This window comes from Myxocyprinus asiaticus, chromosome 9 (assembly GCF_019703515.2).
Source record: "Myxocyprinus asiaticus isolate MX2 ecotype Aquarium Trade chromosome 9, UBuf_Myxa_2, whole genome shotgun sequence".
In the NCBI taxonomy this organism is placed as follows: Eukaryota; Metazoa; Chordata; class Actinopteri; order Cypriniformes; family Catostomidae; genus Myxocyprinus; species Myxocyprinus asiaticus.
This window is the reverse complement of record NC_059352.1, coordinates 43,444,094-43,468,628: the sequence shown is the minus strand read 5'-3', so window position 1 is coordinate 43,468,628 and position 24,535 is coordinate 43,444,094. Positions and strand designations below refer to the sequence as shown.

The window sequence follows — 24,535 nt, the reverse complement described above, 5'->3', positions numbered from 1 at the left end:
TAGATTGTTGCATGAATTAGTAGGTGTAAAGCTACTGTAGGTGTAAACGTTGAATCACTGCAAAGTCCATTTCATTTTCACAGTTATAAACATACTGCTCTATCTCAAACAGTGGCAATGACACATTACATATTTAAAACCACATTTAACGTGACCCCCTCCACCCATGAACACAGCTATACATTTATTTTAATTATTAAGAGTTCCCTTACTTCCTTTGCTGTGTTTTAACTAGGCCACACTGTACTCTGATTGTCAAAATGTCTGGTGTTTTTGTCAGAAAGTCAGGCACATTTATACATAGGTATAAATGGTGTAGAAAAGGTCTCTACATTCTGAAATTCTAAGGAACAGAAAATCTCAATTCAGAAGGAACCACTCTGTCTGACTAATGCATTATTCAACTGCAGGCATTCCCTTAAAAATGACCCAGTAAGGACTCCCTAGACTTTTTTGGATATACTACACATGCATCTGTGCCTGTGTGTTTGTATATATATGTGTGTCTGTGCAGGTTTATTTTGTTAAACCAGGTGTCTTTAACAGGGGTCTATGGGGCCTGTAATAGCCAAATCAATATGCTTTTCAATTTGTATTATACATTATTATTTCATTGGTTCTAAATAATTCATTTGAAACAATGTTCAGTCAAAAGTGATTTTATTGGAATTTGTAAATTAACAATATCAAGATGAATATTAATCTATGGTTTGTTTCTGCATCCATGTACAGTTCTGTATTATTGAATCCTTTATTTGAAACTTATTTATAGACCAGAGATACTTGTTTGGGTTTAAAAATTTGAAGTACAGAGGAGGAGAAAGAGAAACAGTTATCTTACCGTCTGAACCTAAGAAAAAATATTGTGTGGATTTAAGACATGTAAGGTTTCACAAAGGAATTGGAGCGATACTCAAGCACTTTTTTGGAAGTATTGGCTAATTGAATTACAAGGATTTTTCTCTGTTTTGTATTTTTTCTGTGTGTAAATAAATGTTTAACTTGAGAAAGAGACTGCTGGCCTTGCGCTCCTTGACGAGTAAGAAACCTCAACTCCTCCTTAAAGAAGCAAGGAAAGGTGATTTTGAACCTTGTCTTCATAGGACCTGTAGTAGGACTTCAATGGCCTGAGCCCCAGAAAACTATGAAGATTCCTGTGTTAAACCCAAAAGCCCACTTTCTATCTGTTTCTCTGTTTCAGGTTGTGTACCTGCAGCAGGTGGAGGTCAACAGGGAAAAGGTGTCTCCCATGCACCAGAGCAGCATTGATGGTGTGGAGGACATGTCCACATTGGCAGAGCTCCATGAGGCTGCCATCATGCACAACCTTCATCAGCGATACCAGAAAGACAACATCTATGTAAGCATCTTACAGACACTTGACATCCTAATGCTCCTGGAGACCTTTATGCATCTCAGATTTGTGATATGCACATCATCATGTTATTGTGCTGGAATAGGATTTGTCTTCAGTGTGTCAATAAGAGCATATTACAAAGGATGGATTAGTCAGAGCCGTGGCCGAGTGGACATCCACTCTGACACATTGCGCAGTAATGCTAATGTGTGAGTCCAGCTTGTGACATTTCATGTCATGACCCTTAAAGTGAGGTGAAGTTGAAACCAAGTGCAGTTTTCTTTGTAATACAGACATGGCAACCTTGACCATCACTCCAAAAATAGAAAACCCTGTTCTCCCTGTTATCCCCCTGTTATTTACATGGGTTCTTCTGTTACTATTAATGATTATTGTCAATATCAGTGATTTTAGGTTTTCACATTTGTCACCAGGGATCTTCTCTATGCTTCATGTATGTATTTTCTGTAAAGTAGGTCAGGGTGGCAGTTAGCACATAAGAGCTCTCTCTGTCTTTCCTGTGTAATCAATCCTGTGTTGTTTTCGATTCTGAGTTCGAGAGTGGACAGCTCTCTGATTGGTTGTGAGAGGAACCAGAATTTCCTGCCTTAGTGTAGCAGAGTGATATTAAATCAAAACATCTCAGTCAGAGGCTAAAAGGAAACCCTGTTTGATTAAAGCGTGTTCCTTAGAACTTCAAGAAAAACATCAGAAAGCTAATGTAATTCAAACTGGGATTTCCAAAGAAACTAATATGATACAGGATTTATTGAAACAATGCAATGATAGCCCAAATGTTCCAGCTACTGTTAGAGCACTGTTTTATTTCAATTGTTTAAAGCTGAGTTTATCCTTAGCCCAGATATTTACATTAAAATTAGATCAAGCTTGACTGTTTACATTTGAAGTTTGTTTTTAAATTTAGATAATTAGATCTCAAATTGGATTGGTGAGCAACATAAATCTAATTTTGCTTACCTATAATCAGTCATGAAACACTAATTGTTATTCTTTCATTTATTTATTTATTTACGTATCAATTTGGAGACGTTAAGAGATATGTGCTGTAGGCCTATGTGTTGCACATAATGGAAGACAATGATGCAACATACTTTCTTTAGCAGTAGAGTTTAAGATGTAAAAGGAATACTCTGGGTTCAGTACAAGTTAAGCTCAATCGACAGCATTTGTAAATTTCTCTCAGAGAATTCGATAGTATGGAATAACATGAGTTAGTGATAGATTCGTTTCCCTTGGCGTAAGCCCCGTCCTATGGTTCAGCGTCAGGTTTCTCTCTTGAACCATCAGAACCTGCCAGAAGGTGATGACGGCAGGGGAGAGTAGCTGACACCCCCCCCCCACAGCAGGACAGGACCTAAACTAGTGGTGTTGGGGAGGCAGTAGGTGAAAGCAATGTGGCGTAACAAGCAATGTGACACAGCTGTGTCCTTGTCAGGGTTAGGTGTGTTTGTTTATGTTTTTCATGTCTTTTATTTTGAAAGTTTAATTCCTGTTTCATGTCATGTGGTTCCCTGGTCATGTGATTTCATGTTTCCCTCCATGTTCATGTGTCTTGTTTTCATTGGTTTATTGTCTTGTTTACTCGTTATCAGTTCGTCATTGGTTTAGTTTAAAGGGGACCTATTATGCAAAATTCACTTTTACATGGTGTTTGAACATAAATGTGAATCAGCAGTGTGTGTAAACAACCACCGTACAATGTTAAAAGTCCACCCACTCCTCTTTCTTATATTTCTATTAATCAAAAACAGTGTCTCAAAATGACTGATTTTCGTATCGCCCACGACTGGTGACGGACTCCACCCTATTATCATAGATCCTCCCCTGAGTGATCGACACACAGTCTGCCATTTTTTTCCACGCTGGAGCAGCTACGGTGAGAAGAATAATGTCTCAGCTTCGTAAGCATCATAAGTGTTCTGTTGTTGGCTGTAAAAGTGAACAGAAGTGTCTTCATGTACTCCCGGCATCAGAGCCACTGAAGACGCAGTGGACAAGTTTTGTTTTTGAAGAAAATGTGCCCCAAAACACACCAAAATTTGTGTATGTTTGTGCAAATCATTTTACACCGGACTGCTTTGTGAATGAGGGTCAATATAAAGCATGATTTTCAAAAAATGTGACTCTCAAGCATGGATCAGTACCAACTGTTCGTGTTCCAGCTTTATATCCTGAAGATGTAAGTATCGCACTTTATATTTTGTGAATGTTTGCAAATCGCCTTTCCGAATGTGCTTGTTAGCTGATTCCATGTCTAATGCAGCTAAAGTTACCATTATCTCTGATTGTATTCACGGAGACCAGAGCTATGTTGTTATAGCTTGTTTGCACATGATGTCATGTCACTGCGTTGCTGTGGCGTGAAATGCAGATGGAGGCCAGGAAGTGATTTTCTACATAAGAAGCATTATCCTAAGCTCTAAAATGCCTATGTTTTGCGTTGTTTACGGTTACTCATACATATATGGCTGAACTCTGGTATTTACGGTGTCAGTCATATTGGTTCTGATTTGTTGTTGCTATAGGATCTGTAGCACGAGCTGTAAAGGCACAGCCCTCTTCCAGAAAGGGGGCGGGGAGCAGCAGCTCATTTGCATTTAAAGAGACACACACGAAAACAGTGTGTTTTTGATTCCACCCAAAAAGAGGCATTTACAACATGGTATAATAAATTATCTGTGGGGTATTTTGAGCTGAAACTTCACAGACATATTCTGGGGACACCTGAGACTTATATTACATCTTGTAAAAAGGGGCATAATAGGTCTCCTTTAATAGTCTTGTTATCTTGTTTATAGTTCTGTCTGTTCATTGGTTGTCTTGTTACCCATGTCTGTGTATTTAAGCCCTCATGTTTGCCATTGTCTCTTGTCAAGTATTGCTAATGTAACATTGTTTTGTGTAATGAAGTCAAGTCAAGTCAAGTCAAGTCGTTTATGTTTTGTTATGTTTTGGATTCACGTTTTTGGTTATCACTTATGTAAATAAATGCACTTGGGTTCTTCACATCATCATCGTCATTGTCTGTTCCTGCCTGTCACTGCCAGCTACGTTACAGAATACCTGACCGACCAAAATGAACCCGGCAATCCAGCTTCTTTGTTTACGCCAGGGAAATCGTCCCCTGGAGGATTATGTCACGCTGTTTTGTGGTCTTTGCTACCTTGTGGATTTTAATGAGGTGGCCCCAAAGGACATTTTTCGAAATGGTTTGAATGACTTTTTGAATTATCTTGTGCCTGAAGGAACTGTTCCAGGGACTCTTATTGACTACATTGACTATGCTCTTATGCTGAGTGGTTCTTCGTTCACTGTTGGAATTGCGGATGAGGAACTCCACAGCACTCACCACACCTCAGCCCAAAGTCATAGCCACCACATCAGAGTCCCACGTCATGGTCGACGAGCCAGCGTCCCACGTCATGGCCGCCGAGCCAGCATCCCACGTCATGGCCGCCGAGCCAGAGTTCCACGTCATGGCCGTCGAGCCAGAGTTCCACGTCATGGCCGCCGAGCCAGAGTTCCATGTCATGGCTCGGTCAACGAGCCAACGCCCAAGCCTGCCACGGTCAATGAGCCAACGCCCACGTCTGCCACGGCCAACGAACTAGCGTTGCAAGCCTCGTCCATCACAGAGCCAGTGTTGCAAGCCTCGTCTGTTCCAGAGCCATCGCTCTCTGGGCTATTTGAGTTGGAATTGGTTCCTGCCCTTGTGCCCACCCTTGAGTTCTCCTGATCAGCCGGTTGCCCCCAAGCCACCAGCTTGATCATCAACTTCTGAGAAATCCCAGACACGGAAAAATTACGAACCTCTGACTCTTTGAGACCTGTCGATCCCTCGACATCACCTCAGCTCTACATTCTCTTGGTTCCACCACAGTCCTTCAGCCTGTCGGCTTTACCAGGGTCCCTCGTCCCTCCAGCTCCTCCTTGGTCTGTCGGTCACCTGGCTCCACCTTGGCTCTCCGATCCTCTGGCTACGCCTCGTCTCTCCGATCCTTCAGCTCCACCGGGGACCTCCTTCCCTACGGCTCTGCCTTGGTCCTCAGCACCACTGGCTCTGCCTCAGTCTTCCGATCCCCCAGCTCCGCCTTGCTCCTCCGAGCCTCCGGTGCTGCCTTGGTCCTCCCTGCCTCCGTCTCCACCCTGGCCCTTCGAGTCTTCGGCTACTCTCCGGGTATCCAGTTCTCCATGGTTTTGCCCCTCGAGCCTCTCACGGCTCTGCCTTCCATGGCTCCACCCCTCGAGCCTCTCATGGCTCCGCCCCCACAGGCTCCGCCCTGGTCTCATGCTCCATGTTTTCAACAGACCATGCCCCACACCTTGTTTCACCATGTTTCCATGTCCTGCCACGTAACACATCAAGTCACCATGGTCCCCCCCCCCAGCTCCCTCTTGAACTTTGTGTTTTTGTTTTGCAGCATTGGGAGCTGCCGCTAGAGGGGGGGATATGTTAGAGTTGTGTGTGTTTGTTTATGTTTTTCATGTCTTTTATTTTGAAAGTTTAGTTCCTGTTCCTTTTTCTTGTCATGTGGTTCCCTGGTCATGTGATTTCATGTTTCCCTCCATATTCATGTGTCTTGTTTTCATTGGTTTATTGCCTTGTTTATTCGTTACCAGTTCTAGTTTGTCTTTGGTTTAGTTTAATAGTCTTGTTATCTTGTTTATAGTTCTGTCTGTTCATTGGATGTCTTGTTACCCATGTCTGTGTATTTAAGCCCTCATGTTTGCCATTGTCTCTTGTCAGGTATTGTTAATGTAACATTGTTTTGTGTAACGAAGTCAAGTCAAGTCGTTTATGTTTTGGATTCACGTTTTTGGTTATCACTTATGTAAATAAATGCACTTGGGTTCTTCACATCATCATCGTCATTGTCTGTTCCTGCCTGTCACTGCCAGCTACGTTACAGTCCTTATAAGGCATAGGCTAGATAATGATTGGATTAGATGCCAGAAATTAATGAATGAATGACGTGATGCTACTACAAGTAATCTGCGAGAATTACCACTTAGGCTTCCAATACAACTAAAATTAATTTTGACTCGTCCCTCCGTTTCTTAAAAAAAAGCAATAATCTGGGTTACAGTGAGGCACTTACAATGGAAGTGAATGGGGACAATTTTTGAAAATTAAAATACTCACTGTTTCAAAAGTATAGCCACAAGACATAAACAATATTATATATTCATGTTAACATGAGTTTAGTGTGATAAAATCGCTTGCTAACCTTTTCTGTGTAAAGTTTTTGCAAACTTCATTGCCATGTTAAGTTGTAATGTCAACAAACCCTAAAACCCTAAAATGACTGTAAAAATTATGATTTAAACAATTTTACAGCAACAATAATACATGAGTTTTACCAGAAGAATGAATGTAAGTACTTTTATAAAATTATTAGCTTCACATTTCTGCCTTTAAACCCTTAAAAAATTGGCCCCATTCACTTCCGTTGTAAGTGCCTCACTGCAGTTTCGACTTTTGCTTTTTTTAAAGAAAAGGAGAAACGAGTCAAAATAATTTTTTGTGGTAATCAGCATTGTACCACAGATGCTGTCGATTGAGCTTGGCTTGTATTTCACCCGGAAAATTCCTTTAAGAGTTTCTAGATTTATGGACAGGTGGAGACTGTTTCGTTTTATATAGACACAGTATAAATTGTAGTCTCTGAATCACAGACGGCATCCATTCTTACTACGAATGAGTTAACAGATCTGACCAAATACAATTGTGGATCAACATAGAAGATATAAAGGTAACATATAATGATATAACAGTCTCAAAAGCTCAGGAGAACTGTTCCATACTGAAGTGGTTTTATGTCACTTTAACAAACTATTTAGACTAAATATCCATTGGGGACTGTCAAATGTAAACTACAGCTGTGTAGTAGACAGATTTACATAATTAAGGAATAAAATAAAATACCTCTGAGTTTGATTGAAAAGGTGAATAACTAAATTTAAGAGCAGACTATAAATCATCTGTTCTTTAAGGGATAGTTCACCCAAAAATTAAAATGTTTTAAATAAAAAAAATAAATAAAAAAAATCATCATTGCAGTATTTTGCGGGGTTGTATCATTGCAACCCTCATGTTATTGCAGTATGACTTTCTTTCCTCCATGGAACACAAAAAGGAGATGTTAAACAAAATAACAGTTCCAGTCACCATTCACTTTTACTGTATGGAAAAAAGATGCAATGAAAGTGAATGGTGACTGAGACACATTCAGTGTTCCTAACATTAGTAAACACTAATATTAGTATTCCACAGAAGAAAGAAGGTCATAGGTTTTGAAACAACATGAAGGTGAGTAAATGATTTTCTATTTTGGGGTGAACTATCCATTTAAATTAACCTTCAAAAATAAGCTGCCACAAAAGAATGAATGAATGAATGAATGAGCGCTTTACATAATGAACAGGGGACTCTCCTCAACCAGTGTGCAGCATCCACCTGGATGATGCGATGGCAGCCATAGTGCGCCAGTACGCTCACCACACACAAGTTATTGGTGGAGAGGAGAGGGTAGAGTTATAGAGCCAATTAATGGATGGGGACTATTAGGAGGCCATGATCGATAAGGGCCAATGTGGGGAATTTGTGGGATTTTTAATGACCACAGAGAGTCAGGACCACGGCCAGCCCGTCCTACAGGTGATACAGGTGGCCGCCTAAGGCCGCCTAAGGCCTAGGGGGGCCCCCTAAGATGCAAACATGTGCAAAATAAATGAAGTCATAATATTAAGAAACATCTATGACTTTTATTTTGAAATTCACCACAGAAATTAACCTGATCATTTAACATACAAATCACAATGATGGTGAAAACTAAAAACAACATATTAAGTATAAATTGAGCTCTGAATAATCACTAAAAGACAAATAACTGAAAGTTACAACAAATAAAATAACATCAGTGTATCTAAAATCGGCATTAAGTAAAGCTAAGCAGTGCACACTAATCTCCATAATTTATTCATAACGCAAAGCATTGCTGGGAACTGGAGCGTGGCTTCTTTTCACAGTATTATTAGACACAGATCGCACACCTTGCTTAATAATGCTCACGATGACAGAAACACAGGAAATACATTATGTAAATAATTACTTTGTGGCTATTTGAGTCTTTGAGGCTTATTTTGTGTAAAGGATAGCAGAAACAGCCCTTGACATCATTAGGGCTTAATTAGGGCTTATTCTCAAGAATAATCTGCTGGGGAAGGAATTCAGACACTGTCGATATAAAGATGCAAAAAAATTCACATAGAGTGAAAATATGAGCAATTCATCTGGAAAATAACCAAACCAGGGGGCCTGGGTAGCTCAGCGAGTAAAGATGCTGACTACCACCCCTGGAGTTTGCGAGTTTGAATCCCAGGGCATGCTGAGTGACTCCAGCTAGGTCTCCTAAGCAACCAAATTGGCCCGGTTGCTTGGGAGGGTAGAGTCACATGGGGTAACCTCCTCGTGGTCCCTGTAATGTGGTTCGCTCTCGGTGGGGTGCGTGGTGAGTTTTGCGTGGATGCCGCGGTGGATGGCGTGAAGCATCCACACGCGCTATGTCTCTGCGGTAACGCGCTCAACAAGCCATGTGATAAGATGCACGGGTTGACAGTCTCAGTTGCGAAGGCGTGGAAGGACTCATCCTCCACCACCTGGATCGAGGCGAGTGGCTATGCCACCACGAGGACTTAGAGCGCACTGGGAATTGGGCATTCCAAATTGGGGAGAAAAAAAAATGAAAATAACTAAACCATATGTTGGGCCTCATGTATTCAGATAGAAGACAAAGGCAGGCCTAACACAGTCATAAAAACATAACTCAAGCCCCCACCTTCTAAGTCGTAAATTTTACTGATAAAAACCGCGCCAAAATCAAACAAAGGGAGTCCAAAACAGACTACAGATCCATGAAGCCTTGCTCACTAAAGGATCGAGCGCTCAACTCCTATTGAATGAGGCACACAACAGAACGTCCCTCAAACATGACATCATCAGGAGTTGAAATAATTCTGAAATGCGTCCAGAATTCGCTTCCAGCAACTTCGTTCACCGAATATAGACGTAGCTTTTGCTGCTCTCCGGTGCAACCTCGTGGCACAAGGAAGTAATATCCGACTTGAAACTGTAGCCATACAATCTCCATCTCGCTGGACGAGTTGAGATTACTCTGTGTTCAACCAAAAACTCTAACGGATCCGAAGGAGACCACCGAGCAATTCGCATCTTCATCCGTTTGCCTACAGAAGTGAAGAGATTAAAGATTTCTCTTCCATCTTCAATCAAGTCGACATTTCTGAGTTCTCCACCAGCCCGCCGAGAATCAACAGCCGTACCGCCCGCTGACAATCAACAGCCGTACCGCCCGCCAACAGAGCGAGGAAACGGCCTCCCGTCATCACACGAGCCTCAAGGAACTGGGTCAAAGTTAAAGGACGGAGGAAAACACATTCTGCCTGTGTCCTCATGCGATTCAAGTAAGAGGTTTACGTCTGGGCAGAGATAGAATATTATAGTGTGTTATTCTTGTGTTTCAAGGTTTTTGCTTGTACAGTTTACGGATCGCCATGTCCGCTCATTATTAATACTCAGGGTATTAATTATCACAAATTTGTTTTGCTGTATTGTGGTCCAACCAAATTGGATTGTGCAATTTCGCCATCGCGGGTGAGACAGCAACTGAGTTCATCCATTAAAGAGTCAAATAACGCAGGACTTTTACGAGCCCCGCTCGTAAAACCGCATCTCTGAGTGATGAACACAGCTGTTTTCTCTCCCGCTATCGTAAGAATTTTTAGGGCTGTCACTTAATCATCTCTCTCTCTCTCTCTCTCTCTCTCTCTCTTACTAACCACACACACACACTGTCACACACACACCTTATGTGTTATAGGATTATTTTGATTTCCATGTCTAATCATATCACTGTTTAGTTTGTAGTTGTAAGTCGGACGTTTATTGACTGCATTGTATTAATTATTAATTGATATTACTGCATAAATAAACTTTGCTTATATTACAAAGAGAAGTGTTTTGGTTTGTTTTGCATACGCCTGTGTCATGCTGACGGAATGTCAGTGCTCGGATTCAAACTTTCATTCATTGTTTTTTCCCCAAGAAAATCGATATTTTTCGGATGTTGATTTTCCTGAGAAAACAATCTAATATTGAGACTGTTTTAATATTTGGTTATTAGTCCCTGATTCCAGGGTGGTGCCCCGTCAATGTTAATCCTTATTAATATTCTATTGATTTTTGATAATTGATAATTATCTTTGATGATTGTTGAATTTGAATGATCAATAAGCTAGTGTTCATTTTAATTAATGTTTCATCGATGTTAACAATTAATGATTATCTTTGATAATTGTTGATTTTAAAGGATTAAAAAAGCTAACATTGATTCTCATCAATATTCTATTGATTTTAATAATTAGTAATTATCTTTGATAATTATTAATTATTGCTAATAACCAAACTTGCTCCTAAACGTAGCACACTACATTTACTGGAGCCCCATATGAGGTTTTAATGAGTTAGATCCAATTAATTAATTTAAATATTAATTAATAACTACAGAAATTATTAATTATTTCTGATAGTAACACTGATCTAAACAACTGGTAAAGCCCTACACCATATCTGCAAAGATCTCTGCTCTCTATAAGGTATGTGTTTATTCTTTACATTTATTTACAAATATATGTTTTGAGGTGTTGAATTTATAGGCCCTATTTAAAATATAACACACATACACACACACAGCTGTATGATTTTTCTCCCTTTTTCTCCCAATTTGGAATGGCCAATTCCCAATGTGCTTTTTAAGTCCTTGTGGTCACGTAGTGATTCGCCTCAGTCCGGGTGGCGGAGGACAAATCCCAGTTGCCTCCACATCTGAGATTGTCAACCCGTGCATCTTATCACGTGGCTTGTTGAACATGTTGCCACGGAGACATAGCATGTGTGGAGGCTTCACGCCACCCACCGCGGCATCCACGCTCAACTCACCAAACGCCCCACCGAGAACGAACCACATTATAGCGATCACTAGGAGGTTACCCCATGTGACTCTACCCTCCCTAGCAACCGGGCCAATTTGGTTGCTTAGGAGACCTGGCTGGAGTCACTCAGCACAAGTGAACTAGCGAACTCCAGGGGTGGTAGCCAGCATCTTTACCACTGAGCTACCCAGGCCCCAATTGTCAGATGTTTTAACTTTTATTCACTTCTGCACACATTCTGGACAACTTTTTGTCCTCATTGATTTTGTTGCTCTAAATAAACATTTACACATACTGTAGTTTGTGGGTAGTTGAAATGGAATTTCAAGCATTGTCAGCCGTGTCCTATACTATTAAAACTATCTAAAACTATTTTAAACAGCTTTTTCTTATTTTGTGTTACTTTTAATGAGTAACACTTATGGTTCTATTTGTTAACATTTGTTAACTACAGTACTGCGCAGAAGTCTTAGGCACATAAGATGCTTCACAAAAACACTTGTCTTAAGATGGTTATTTATATTTTCAGTTTTAGTGTGTCATTAAGAAATATACATTTTAGACTCCCAAACATTTCTTTTGCAAATAGAATAGAATAGAAGAATAGGGAGCCCTGCAACAGATGGCATGGTCCCCACAGAGCCTCCCACTGAATATTGAGTCAGTCTGGGATTACAAGAAGAGATAAAAGCAATTGAGACAGCCGAAATAGATAGAAGAACTGTGGCAAATTCTCCAAGAAGCTTGGAACATCCTATCTGCCAACAACCAAGAAAAACTGTGCCCAGGCATACCTAGGAAAATTGGTGCTGTTTTGAAGGCAAAGGTGGTCACACTAAATATTGATTTAGCTTTAGGTTTACTTGATTTTGTATGACGTTAACTGATAAATGAAAACAATTTATGGCATTATTTTTGAAGACATCCTCACCATGCAACATTTTTCCCAAGTGCCTAAAACTTTTGCACATTACTGTACATTAGTTAACATGAACTAACAATGAACAATACTTAATAATCTTAGTTAATTTTAATTTCTACATATACTGTACTAGTCCATTTTTAACATTGAATATTTTATAAGTTAACATTAGTTAATACAATATGAACTAACATGAACAAACAATAAACAATTGTATTTTTATTAATTGACATTAGCCAAGATTAATAAGTGCTGGAAAATTTTAATATACGTTGTTAATGATACCTAATGCAAACCTTATTGTAAAATGTTACCCAGTAATTATCACACTTGCAGTTTCCATTACCTCATTTTAATTGAGACACTAGTTATTTGTACTTCTAGAAAAAAGTTGAAAGGTGATCAAAATAAGGCGATAAAATGGTGACTTGTCACAGCACCTAAAATACACATATGCATGCATGTACATTTTAAACTAACATCTTCATGTTGGGAAAAAAAGCTATTGGAAACATTATTTGTCATCTACTGAGCTATACAGTATAGTTCTTCTTTTTTAGTGCTTTCTATTAAAAAAATCTGCTCATCATGTTTGCAGCGATTCTAGAATGTTTTAAAGTTATGACAATTTTCACACCAGAGGGCCCATTTCATGATTTTGCCTAGGGCCGGCCCTGGACAGGACCTCGGTTTAACGTCATCTGAAGGACGGAGACAAACACATGTTATAAATAATTGACCTAATTGTTGAGATGATGCTCTTACAGTTTGTGTCAGCCAGTGTGTGTATGTGTATGTGTGAGAGAGAGATCAAACATGTGATCTGGACATGTGTAAATAAGTGTGTGCCACTCTAGGATTTTGACATCTGATGATGCTGCAGCTGCCACAGAGACGGACATACAGTTGAAATCAGAAGTTTACATACACCTTATCTAAATACATTTAAACTCAGTTTTTCACAATTCCTGACATTTAATCGTAGAAAAACTTCCCTGTGTTAGGTCAGTTAGGATCACTACTTTATTTTAAGAATGTAAAATACAGAATAATAGTAGAGAGAATGATTTATTACAGATTATATTTCTTTCATCACATTCTCAGTGGGTCAGAAGTTTACATACACTTTGTTAGTATTTGGTAGCATTGCCTTTAAATTGTTTAACTTGGGTCAAACGTTTTGGGTAGCTTTCTACAAGCTTCTCACAAAAGGTTGCTGGAATTCTGGCCCATTCCTCCAGACAGAACTGGTGTAACTGAGTCAGGTTTGTAGGCCTCCTTGCTCGCACACACTTTTTCAGTTCTGCCCACAGATTTTCTATCAGATTGAGGTCAGGGCTTTGTGATGGCAACTCCAATACCTTGACTTTGCTGTCCTTAAGCCATTTTGCCACAACTTTGGAGGTATGCTTGGTGTCATTGTCCATTTGGAAGACCCGTTTGCGACCGAGCTTTAACTTCCTGGCTGATGTCTTGAGATGTTGCTTCAGTATATCCACATAATTTCCCTTCATCTTGATGCCATCTATTTTGTGAAGTGCACCAGTGCCTCCTGCAGCAAATCACCCCCACAACATGATGCTGCCACCCCCATGCTTCACGGTTGGGATGGTGTTCTTCGGCTTGCAAGCCTCACCCTCTTTCCTCCAAACATAACAATGGTCATTATGGCCAAACAGTTCAATTAACGTTTCATCAGACCAGAGGACATTTACTTCAAAAAGTAAGATCTTTGTCCCCATGTGCACTTGCAAACTGTAGTCTGGCTTTTTTTATGGCAGTTTTAGAGCACTGGCTTCTTCCATGCTGAGCAGCCGTTCAGGTTATGTCGATATAGGACTCATTTTACTGTGGATATAGATACTTGTCTACCTGTTTCCTCCAGCATCTTCACAAGGTCCTTTGCTGTTGTTCTGGGATTGATTCGCACCAAAATACATTCATCTCTAGGAGACAGAATGCGTCTCCTTCCTGAGCGGTATGATGGCTGCGTGGTCCCATGGTTTTTATACTTGCGTACTATTGTTTGTACAGATGAACGTGGTACCTTCAGCCGTTTGGAAATTGCTCCCAAGGATTAATCAGACTTGTGGAGGGCCACAATTTTTTTCTGAGGTCTTGGCTGATTTCTTTTGATTTTCGCATGATGTCAAGCAAAGAGGCACTGAGTTTGAAGGTAGGCCTTAAAATACATCCACAGGTACTCTTCCAATTGACTCCAATTAGCCAATTAGCGTATCAGAAGCTAATTGGCTAATTGCCTAAAGGCTTGACATAATTTTCTGGAATTTTCCAAGCTGCTTAAACGCACGGTTAACTTAGTGTATGTAAACTTCAGACCCACTGGAATTGTGATATAGTCAATTAAAAGTGAAACAATCTGTCTGTAAACAATTGTTGGAAAAATTACTCGTGTCATGCACAAAGTAGATTTGCCAAAACTAAAGTTTGTTAATATGAAATCTGTGGGGTGGTTAAAAAATTTGTTTTAATGACTTCAAACTAAGTGTATGTAAACTTCTGACTTCAACTGTATATGGGTCACGTGATAGGGTGGTTAGGGCAGATGGCTATAACCTCAGTGGTTCAAACAGAGCCATACATCCCAAACTGCTGGTTTAGAGTTTTAGCCTGGAGGGACGGGTATGACTCACTGTCTGTATTATGGTACAAACATTCAACCTCTACCTTTTCAAATCCATAGAAAGAGGAAAGGATTCAAAAGGATCAACTGGGTCAAAAAATATAATACTGACTATTTTCAGTATCTTTAGACACTGTTTTTTCAATAAACGACTTTGCTAGATTTGTCAGACACTTTTAAACCCATAGTATGTGTGTTTTAACTGACCCAGAACAAAGTGATATTAGACTTCTCCAAGTGCAGTATTTGTTTTAAGCAAAATGTCTGTCAGCCCGTCATATTGTTTAGCTGCTCTGGAGATTAAGTTGTTCCACTTGCGTTGATTAGCGATAAAAACAAGTTCTTGCGTTAACACACGTGCCACTGTGGATGAGCTTTTCTCATTGCGCTCATGAATTAGCAACTTCAGATTTTCACACACAAGAAAGACTTAAATTCTAAATTGTTTCTCAACAAAACCTATCGTATTGCCTTCAGAAGACTTGGAATATGGGCCACATACTGTATGTGTCAATGACGTGATGCAATTATTATTATTTTTTTTCCTATTAAGTTATTTAAAAATACATTTAAAAAAATGCAGTTCACACAAAACAATGGTCCTTTTGTGTTTCGCATAAGAAAGAAAGTTATACAGGTTTGGAACGACTAAGTAAATTATGACAGAATTTTAATTTTTGGGTGAACTCTTTCCTTTTAAGCAATCCAAACCCATTTCATTGTATGATCCATTATCTCACTCTAAGAAGTACTGTATATAATAATCTGTAATTTACCTTTCCCACTGCCAGTGTCTGGGATTGACGGCTGATAGCAGTGTTTATCTGGGAGACAGAAACACAGCCGACCTGAATGAGAATTGATGTCCTCTCTAACGTTTCTCTTGGGGCTGTAGTGGGAAAATTAAAAAAGGAAATAAAACCATTGACACACTTTTTAGAGAGGTTATTTTCCACAATATATTCATCTATACTTTCTCAATACTTTGTTTTACTCTTTAGAAAAGTTTATGATTTTGTACCTGGTAAACAATTACAGTATAGGCGGTAAATCTCTCCTGTTCCATCAGTGATTATGTTAAGCCTGTCATAGATGAATTAATACCTGCCCTCACTGGTTATAGTGGAATATGTCTGGTTGTGATGGTGCCTCACCAGGCTTCCAGAAAGGTCTCTATATAATCTCATCACTGTGCTGTTGCTAAGATCAGTAAATCATATTACTGCTGCTGGTGGCCAGTATTTGTGTTGTTAGCCCTTGATATATGAAAAGGACATACAACCACACAACTACACCTAAACACATGAATAATATTAGTATCTGCTGATGCAATCAATTTTAATTGACTAGGGTGGATTAGGATGGATTTGTGATGTCACGGTACTCATAGATAAGGACAAACATCACCCAGAATCCTCTTGTGGCCCACTGACCCCGAAACAACCAGCCACTGATTTTAAAAGATATTGCCTAATCACATGCTGATTATTACATTTCCCTTATCAGAGATTTTCTCAAAAAGGCCTGTGCTTTAAAATACCATGCTTGTGATTGTGTATGTCTCCGCAAGTGAGCTAAATCTCACAGAACCTGCCTTTGGGGACATTTGGGGACATTCTTGTTTGCAAAAACAATTTATAAGAAAATATATTTTTGTTTTAGAATGTAAAAATGGTTAGAGTTAAATTGTGGAATGTGGATTAGGGTTAGTCTATAGTAATTCAAATTAGCTTTATATAAAAGCAATAGAAGTCTATGGTATGTCCCCAATTAGATGTCTTTCTGTATCTAATGTTTTATACAAATTTTTGTGCTTCTTCTCCACGTTCTCTCTTTGTCTCTTTTTCTCTTTCTCACAGACTAACATAGGTTCTATTCTGGCGGCTGTGAACCCTTATAAGCAGATCACAGGGCTGTATGATCTCTCGGCAGTGGAGCTGTACAGTCAGCATCATTTGGGCGAGCTGCCGCCACATATCTTTGCGGTTGCCAATGAGTGTTACCGCTGCTTATGGAAGAGACATGACAGTCAATGTGTATTGATCAGGTAATGTAACCCCTCCAAACTCTAAATTCCTTGAATGTGGACTTCCTGACCTGATAGTGCCTTGTTACAAAGATGAAATCTGTATGTTTAAATTTAATTGAAACAAACAAATTGAAAAAAAAGAGGATTATTATCAACCCATATTGGACAAGGGTTTAAGACACAATACAAAACACAAAGGAAAAGTATCCACACAGTGTTATTATTGCTACAAACTACTTTAATAATTGGAATCAGTGTTTATTAATCGGAATCAACTTGCGATGTTTCGACAATTAAACCTGATCAAGGTTCAACCTGATGAAGACCTAATGGTCAAAATGTTGCAAGTTGATTAGGATTAATAAAGTATTTTGCAGCAATAATGTAAATGTGCACATTACAATTTTTTCCTCATTTCAGTCATGATAATTCTCTGAAAGATTTAGCATCTTAATTTGGGAATGACATATTGATAGGATATTGCTCTTGATCTAGAGCGATTTTCAGTACAATATGCTCATAATATTGAAATAAATTGAGTTTTTATCAACTTTTGTCTTTTTAAGAAATTGTAAGATTAAACAGTGAATCTAGGAATCAAGGCAAATGCTTATCACAGTCAACTGAAAATTGAAAAGCTCATTTGATCGTGATTACTCCTGATAACTTTAGTGTTAGCAAACATAACTGTTTTTACAACATACTCACTGTGGTGAACTGTTTAGGTGAGCTCTTTATAGATTCTACTATGATCTTAATCAATAAGGAGGTTATGCACATTTATTTAACTTGGAGTAAATGGTGTCCTAATACATGTTATACATATTCATTTGAGAATGAGGGCTGGCACATAGTTTAATCAACAGCATGCACTTCTCAAGATTTGGAAAAAATTATACAGCATGTGTCCTATGTGGCTACTTTATGTCACTATTATGAATGGATAACAATGTTTTAACATATATTTGGATAATTTAATTAAATTTAAAACTATCAAAACACAAGACTTCCATAGACTTATTTTATAAAAGAACAAAAGCGTGTCTGATAATATGGAAGTGGACATCAAGCATAAACAAATAGACCATGAATAAATAAATATATCAAGCATTTGCCCTTGTGTTTTCAAGAGATATCTCTTTGTCACTTTTTCTAGACAAAGCTAGCATTGTTTTGTGTCTCAGAATCTGTTTTATCTAGTTTTAAAGCATTTGTAGGTTTGAAATGCTTTTAGCCATACTGACTGATAACTGAAGAGAATCCATTGTTAGATATGATCTCAGTTTCCTCATCTCATTTGTTTTGAACCAAAATGCTGGCTTAGACTTTTTGCCACAAACTGCTATCAGCTTTCACAGCATTGCAAATTGATTATACACACACAAGTTAAATAACAGAAATGTCAGACGAAGAACATTTAAACATGTGTGTGTGTGTGTGTGTGTGTGTGTGTGTGTGTGTGTGTGTATGTGTGTGCTTGGCTATAATTAGGGGACAAACTCAGACCACAATCAGACAAAACCTCTCTTTGGGGTCATTTTGGGATGTCCTAATTTGGAAAAACGATCCATACAAAAATGTAATTTTTCAGTTAAATTAAATTGAAAGTTTTCCGTTAGGGTTAGTTTATAGTAAGTATGGATAGCTTTATGGAGTAAACATGTGTGTGTACTGTGTATGTGTGTAACAGTGGTGAAAGTGGAGCTGGGAAAACAGAAAGCACCAAACTACTGCTGCAGTTCCTGTCCGTCATGAGCCAGAACTCTGCCGGGACAGCACCTGCAGAGAAGAGTACACGTGTGGAGCAAGCCATCGTACAGAGCAGGTAAATGCCAGAAGAAAACTTCATTGCACAGAGGTTGCTCATATAATAGCTGAGTAGACTTAATGTAGTTCTCAGTTATGATTCATTTGAGCATCAACTTTGCCTCAGAAGTTTTTCCTAAAATTCCTTAGGATAAATAAAAGTAGACACAAATCAGACAAGTGAGACCTATTTCTACTTGATCTAATCCTTACAATTAGTTTTGTTTGGGTAACCTAATGTATTCAGGTTGATTCACTCAATGTTGTGTCAATGTAGTGACACTAGGGGTCCCTATACGACATGCCACAACTGGCTGAACTGTGTTACGTGAACTGGCGGTGTGTGGTGGGCAGACAACTGTGTGCCTCATAGCCAGCACACCAGGTCGCCACGTAACCTCCCCCAACATAGTTATGAGTGTCGAACGGCCCTTTTTGGGGACAAGTTGACTACCCAAAAGATAGAGACAGGCTTAACCCAGTCGTGGCCTCTTTTCCCCTTCTTTTTTCCACTCCTTAAAAAAGAAGGGGGATTATCTGACTGGGCCGCCAGGTCTAGTCGGGGGGTGTCCCTCCCAAGGGGAAGACACAGCGGAGACCACACCTCGCCCAAAGAGAGGGGGGGATATTTAAGTGGAAGAATACGTCACATTGTCTTTCCAACCATGTGGAGAGTCTTCAAGGTAGATCCTGCCCAATGGGGGAGGAGTTATTACAAACATGGAGACTGGGGCAGAGGGGCTCTGCCCAAGGAAGACGCAGTTTGCCAACAGGGAAACGAACTAGCGGAAGATATATATCGCATGGGGTTAGCCTTACAGGGAACCGCCACATGCGGAGCACCTACCCCAGAACAGGGCTCTTAATTAGCATGTGTACTGGGTCGGCAGCGAGTCTCTCCGAAGACTCGACTGCCACAGGGCTCGGAGGAAGTCAACCAGGGAACAAAGTTTGTGAACACTACTGGGAATTAATGGCGCACGTCTTCAGCTCCAAGGGAGGTGGAAGGCGCTATGTGCAAGTGATACACCCGGCCAGCTATCCCGGGCTTATCCGCTTGTGTTGCTTGCCACTACCTGGGATGAAACCGGTTCCACCCAGAGGTTGTAGAACCTTGCAAAGGTGTTGGGTGTTGCCCAGCATGCTGCTCTGCAAATGTCTGTTAGAGAGGCACCTCTGGCCAGGGCCCAGGAAGCCGCTACACCTCTGGTAGAATGGGCTCGTAGCCCTACCAGGGGCAGCATGTTCTGGGCGATCAGTGGGCGATCCTCTGCTTGGAGACAGCGCTTCCTTTCCACTGTGCACCAAAGCAGACAAAGAGCTGCTCAGAGATTCTAAAGCTCTGCGTGTGATCCAAATAGATGCATAAAGCACGCATCGGACACAGAAATGACAGGGCTGGGTCTGTCTCCTCCTGGGGCAGCGCTTGCAGGTTCACCACCTGGTCCCTAAAAGGGATGGTGGGAACCTTGGGCACATAGCCCGGTCGGGGTCTCAGGATCACATGAGAGTAACCCGGACCGAACTCCAGGCACGTTTCGCTGACAGAGAACGCTTGCAGGTCACCTACCCTCTTGATGGAAGTGAGCGCAGTCAGGATGGCAGTCTTCAAGGAGAATGCCTTAAGCTCGGCTGACTGCAAAGGCTCAAAGGGGGCTCTCTGTAGACCCTGAAGAACTATGGAGAGATCCCATGAGGCAACGAGGCATGGTCTGGAGGGATTCAGCCTCCTGGCGCCTCTTTGGAACCTGATGATCAGGTCGTGCTTCCCTAAGGACTTACCGTCGACTGCGTCATGGTGTGCTGCTATGGTGGCAACGTACACCTTCAAGGTGGAAGGGGACAGCCTCCCTTCCAGCCTCTCCTGCAGGAAGGAAAGCACTGATCCGACTGTGCATCTCTGGGGGTCTTCGCGTCGGGAAGAACACCACTTAGCGAACAGACGCCACTTAAAGGCATACAGGCGCCTCGTAGAGGGGGCCCTAGCCAGAGTGATTGTGTAGGTCTTCCGCGTCCATTCCAGGGGCCAGACATGGAGATTCCAGAGGTCTGGGCGCGGGTGCCAGAGGGTGCCCCGTCCCTGAGAAAGAAGGTCCTTCCTCAGGGGAATTCGCCAGGGGGGAGCTGTCGCGAGGAGCGTGAGGTCCGAGAACCACGTCTGGGTGGGCCGGAAGGGTGCTACCAGGACGACCTGCTCCTCGTCCTCCCTGACCTTGCACAGTGGGGGAACGCATACAGTGGGGGAACGCATACTTGCGTAGGCCAGGGGGCCAGCTGTGTGTCAGTGCGTCTATGCCGAGGGGAGCCTCGGTGAGGGTGTACCAGAGCAGGCAGTTGGAGGATTCTTGGGAGGCAAACAGGTCCACCTGTGCCCATCTGAATCGACTCCAAATCAGCTGGACCACCTGAGGGTGGAGTCTCCAATCTCCCCTGAGGGTAGCCTGCCGTGACAGCGCGTCCGCTGTAGTGTTGAGGTTGCCCGGGATGTGAGTGGTTCGCAGCGACTTGAAGTGCTGCTGACTCCAGAGGAGGAGACGGCGGGCGAGTTGTGACGAGAGCGCAGACCGCCTTGGCAGTTGACATATGCTACCGTTGCCATGCTGTCTGTCTGAACTAACACGTGCTTGCCCTGGATCAACGGCCGGAACCTCCGCAGGGCGAGCAGAATTACCAACAACTCGAGGCAGTTGATGTGCCAGTGCAGTCGCGGGCCCGTCCAGAGGCCGGTGGCTGCGTGACCGTTGCAAACAGCGCCCCAGCCCGTTTTGGAGGCATTTGTCATGACCACGACGTGCCTGGAGACCAGTTCTAGTGGAACACCTGCTCGTAGAAATGAGAGGTCGGTCCAAGGGCTGAAAAGACAGTGACAGACCGACGTGATGGCCATGCGATGTGTCCCGTGGCGCCATGCCCATCCCGGGACTTGAGTCTGGAGCCAGTGCTGAAGCGGCCTCATATGCATCAACCCGAGTGGGGTGGCCACCGCCGAGGATGCCATATGCCCCAGGAGCCTCTGAAAAAGTTTCAGTGGAACCGCTGTTCCCTGTTTGAACGCCTTCAAACAGGCCAGCACCGACTGGGCGCGCTCGTTCGTAAGGTGCGCCATCAAGGAGACTGAGTCCAACTCCAATCCGAGAAAAGAGATGCTCTGAACCGGGAGGAGCTTGCTCTTTTCCCAGTTGACCCGAAGCCCTAGTCAGCTGAGGTGTGAGAGCACCAGGTCCCTGTGTGCGCACAACATGTCTCGAGAGTGAGCTAGGATTAGCCAGTCGTCGAGATAGTTGAGAATGCGAATGCCCACCTCCCTTAACGGGCCAAGGGCAGCCTCTGCAATCTTCGTAAAGATGTGAGGAGACAGGGACAGGCCGAAAGGGAGGACTTTGTACTGATACGCCTGACCCTCGAACGCGAACCACAGGAAGGGTCTGTGTCGAGGAAGGATCAAGACTACCGCCGCGAACCAATTTTGATGCCGGATGCTCGCCAGAATGCGTTTTTGCGTCACCATCTTGAAGGGGAGTCTGTGTAAAGCCCGGTTCAGTACTCGCAGGTCCAAGATTGGCCGCAACCCACCGCCTTTTTTTGGTACGATGAAGTAGGGGCTGTAAAACCCTTTCTTCATCTCGGCTGGAGGTACAGGTTCTATCGCGTCCTTCCGTAGGAGGGTAGCGATCTCCGCGCGCAGGGTGGCAGCGTTTTCACCCTTGACTAGGGTGAAGTGAATACCGCTTAACCTGGGCAGGCACCTGGCGAACTGAATCGCGTAGCCGAGTTGGACGGTCCGGATCAGCCATCGCGACGGATTGGAAAACGCGAGCCACGCTTCCAAATTCTGCGCGAGGGGAACCAAGGGGACAACATCGTCGGATGTACTGGCAGGTGGGGCCTCGCAGCGGGGCGGAGCGCGAGGTGCCACAGCACGTCGTGGCTGTGCTGAGTCTAGGGACATCAAAGCACTTACCTGGCTCCTTGTGACCACCCCCGGAACAGCCTGGGACGGGGGAGGAAGAGGCCTGTCCTCGTAACCCGTAGAGACTGCCACATCGGGGGCGGCTGTGTGCCACAACTGTGCGCTCAGGGGCGGAAAGGCCACCGCTGGAGCGCCAATCCTGCAAGAAAAAGCCTGTGGACTGTAGTCGTGGTGACAACCGTACACACCGGGTATGTGACCCAGAGAGGAAGGAAGCCGCTCTTTTGCTGAACTGTTGGGTACTGCGGCCACTTGGGCGTGTGGCGAAATCAAACAAAAAAGCAACAAAAGATTTTCCACCCGGCCCTCCACCGGGGGATGGAGTGGTCTTCTAACCAGCTCCACGTGATTGGGTTCCCTCGTCCCTTGGTCACCCGTCTCAGGGGTGCTTCGAGGACCTCTGTGGGTTCTTCGGCACCGGCTGTGAGACGGGTGGCGTCGGCTTCCTGCGGTGGGCTCCACGCAGGGGCTGGGCCGAAGGGGCGGGCTGCTGCGGAGCCAGTGCAGTCACCGCAGGGGGACGCCCTTGGCGACGAGCAGACGGGGTGTGGGATCTTGAGCCGCGCCAGGGCAGGATGTGCCGGATTGCCTCCGTCTGCTGCTTCACTGTCGAGATTTGCTGGGCAAAGTCCTCGACGGTGTCGCCGAATAGGCCTGCCTGGGAAATGGGGGCAGCAAGGAACCGTGTCTTGTCGGCCTCGCCCATCTCGACCAGGTTGAGCCAAAGGTGGCGCTCCTGGACCACTAGTGTGGCCATCGTCTGCCCGAGAGACCGCGCCGTGACCTTCGTCACCCGTAGAGCGAGGTCGGTCACCGTGCGCAGTTCCTGCATCAAATCTGGGGCGGAACTACCCTCGTGCAGTTCTTTCAGCGCCTTGGCTTGGTGGACCTGCAGGAGAGCCATGGCGTGCAGGGCAGAGGCAGCTTGTCCAGCAGCACTGTAGGCTTTAGCCGTCGGGGACGGGCAGTAAAAGGTGCCTCCCACGACTTTGTCAGCTCCTCATGCACTTCCGGGAAGAATGGCACTGGAGCGGGGCGTGGCTGCTCTGAGCGGCGCCACGAGCCCAGAAACCAATCATCAAGCCACGAGGGTTCAGGGGAGAGCGGAGGGTTCCACTCTATCCCGACGCTCGCGGCCGCCCGGGAAAGCATGTCCATCATTTCGGCATTGGCCTGTGACTGGGCGATCGTCCCCAAAGGGGGAAGCCCAGCTGAGGCTTCTGCATCCGACTGGACAAGCCCGCTCTCCGATGCTGCGCTCAAGAGCTCATCATCTTTGCGGGCTCTGAACAAGAAGCCAGACTTGCCGTGAGACGAGCCGGCGAACTCATCCGGAAGCCTGACTGGGGCAGACGAGCGTGCTGGGGAATGGGAGGTCCGTGGGGGGATACCCGGCGGAGATGATCCCATTGTGGTCCCCAAATCGCCCACAGTGCTAGCCGCACTGGCCTCATATCCGTAGGTATGAAAGCAAGCAAGCCGCGACCGCAACGTTGCCATGGTCATGTTCTCGCAGTGAGAACATGAACCATTCACAAACACTGCACTCCGTGTGGGTCGCGCCCAGACACGAAAGACAGCGATCATGACCATCCGAAGTTGAGAGATTACGACCGCAACCAGGAATAACACACAATCGGAAAGGCATCTATAAAAAGACGTTCCGTATGTGCGCTCTTTTAGAGAAATATATACTCTTTTAGAGGGGAAAAAAGCTCTTTCAGAAAATATACTCTCTAGTTTTTCTGCCGAAGCGCCTAGGGGCGTTCTCTGCAGTG

At 43.3% G+C, this 24,535-nt stretch overlaps 1 protein-coding gene across 1 annotated transcript in view; it reads left to right on the top strand.

Moving 5' to 3' along the window:
- The window catches only part of LOC127446490 (unconventional myosin-X-like), a 137,675-nt gene that overhangs the window by 49,187 nt on the left and 63,953 nt on the right, over window positions 1–24,535 (top strand). Inside the window, exons 3-5 of the mRNA XM_051707456.1 lie at window positions 1,202–1,360; window positions 16,812–16,999; window positions 18,672–18,806. Of these exons, the coding sequence (XP_051563416.1) occupies window positions 1,202–1,360; window positions 16,812–16,999; window positions 18,672–18,806 (482 nt within the window). The remainder of the gene's footprint in view (window positions 1–1,201; window positions 1,361–16,811; window positions 17,000–18,671; window positions 18,807–24,535) is intronic.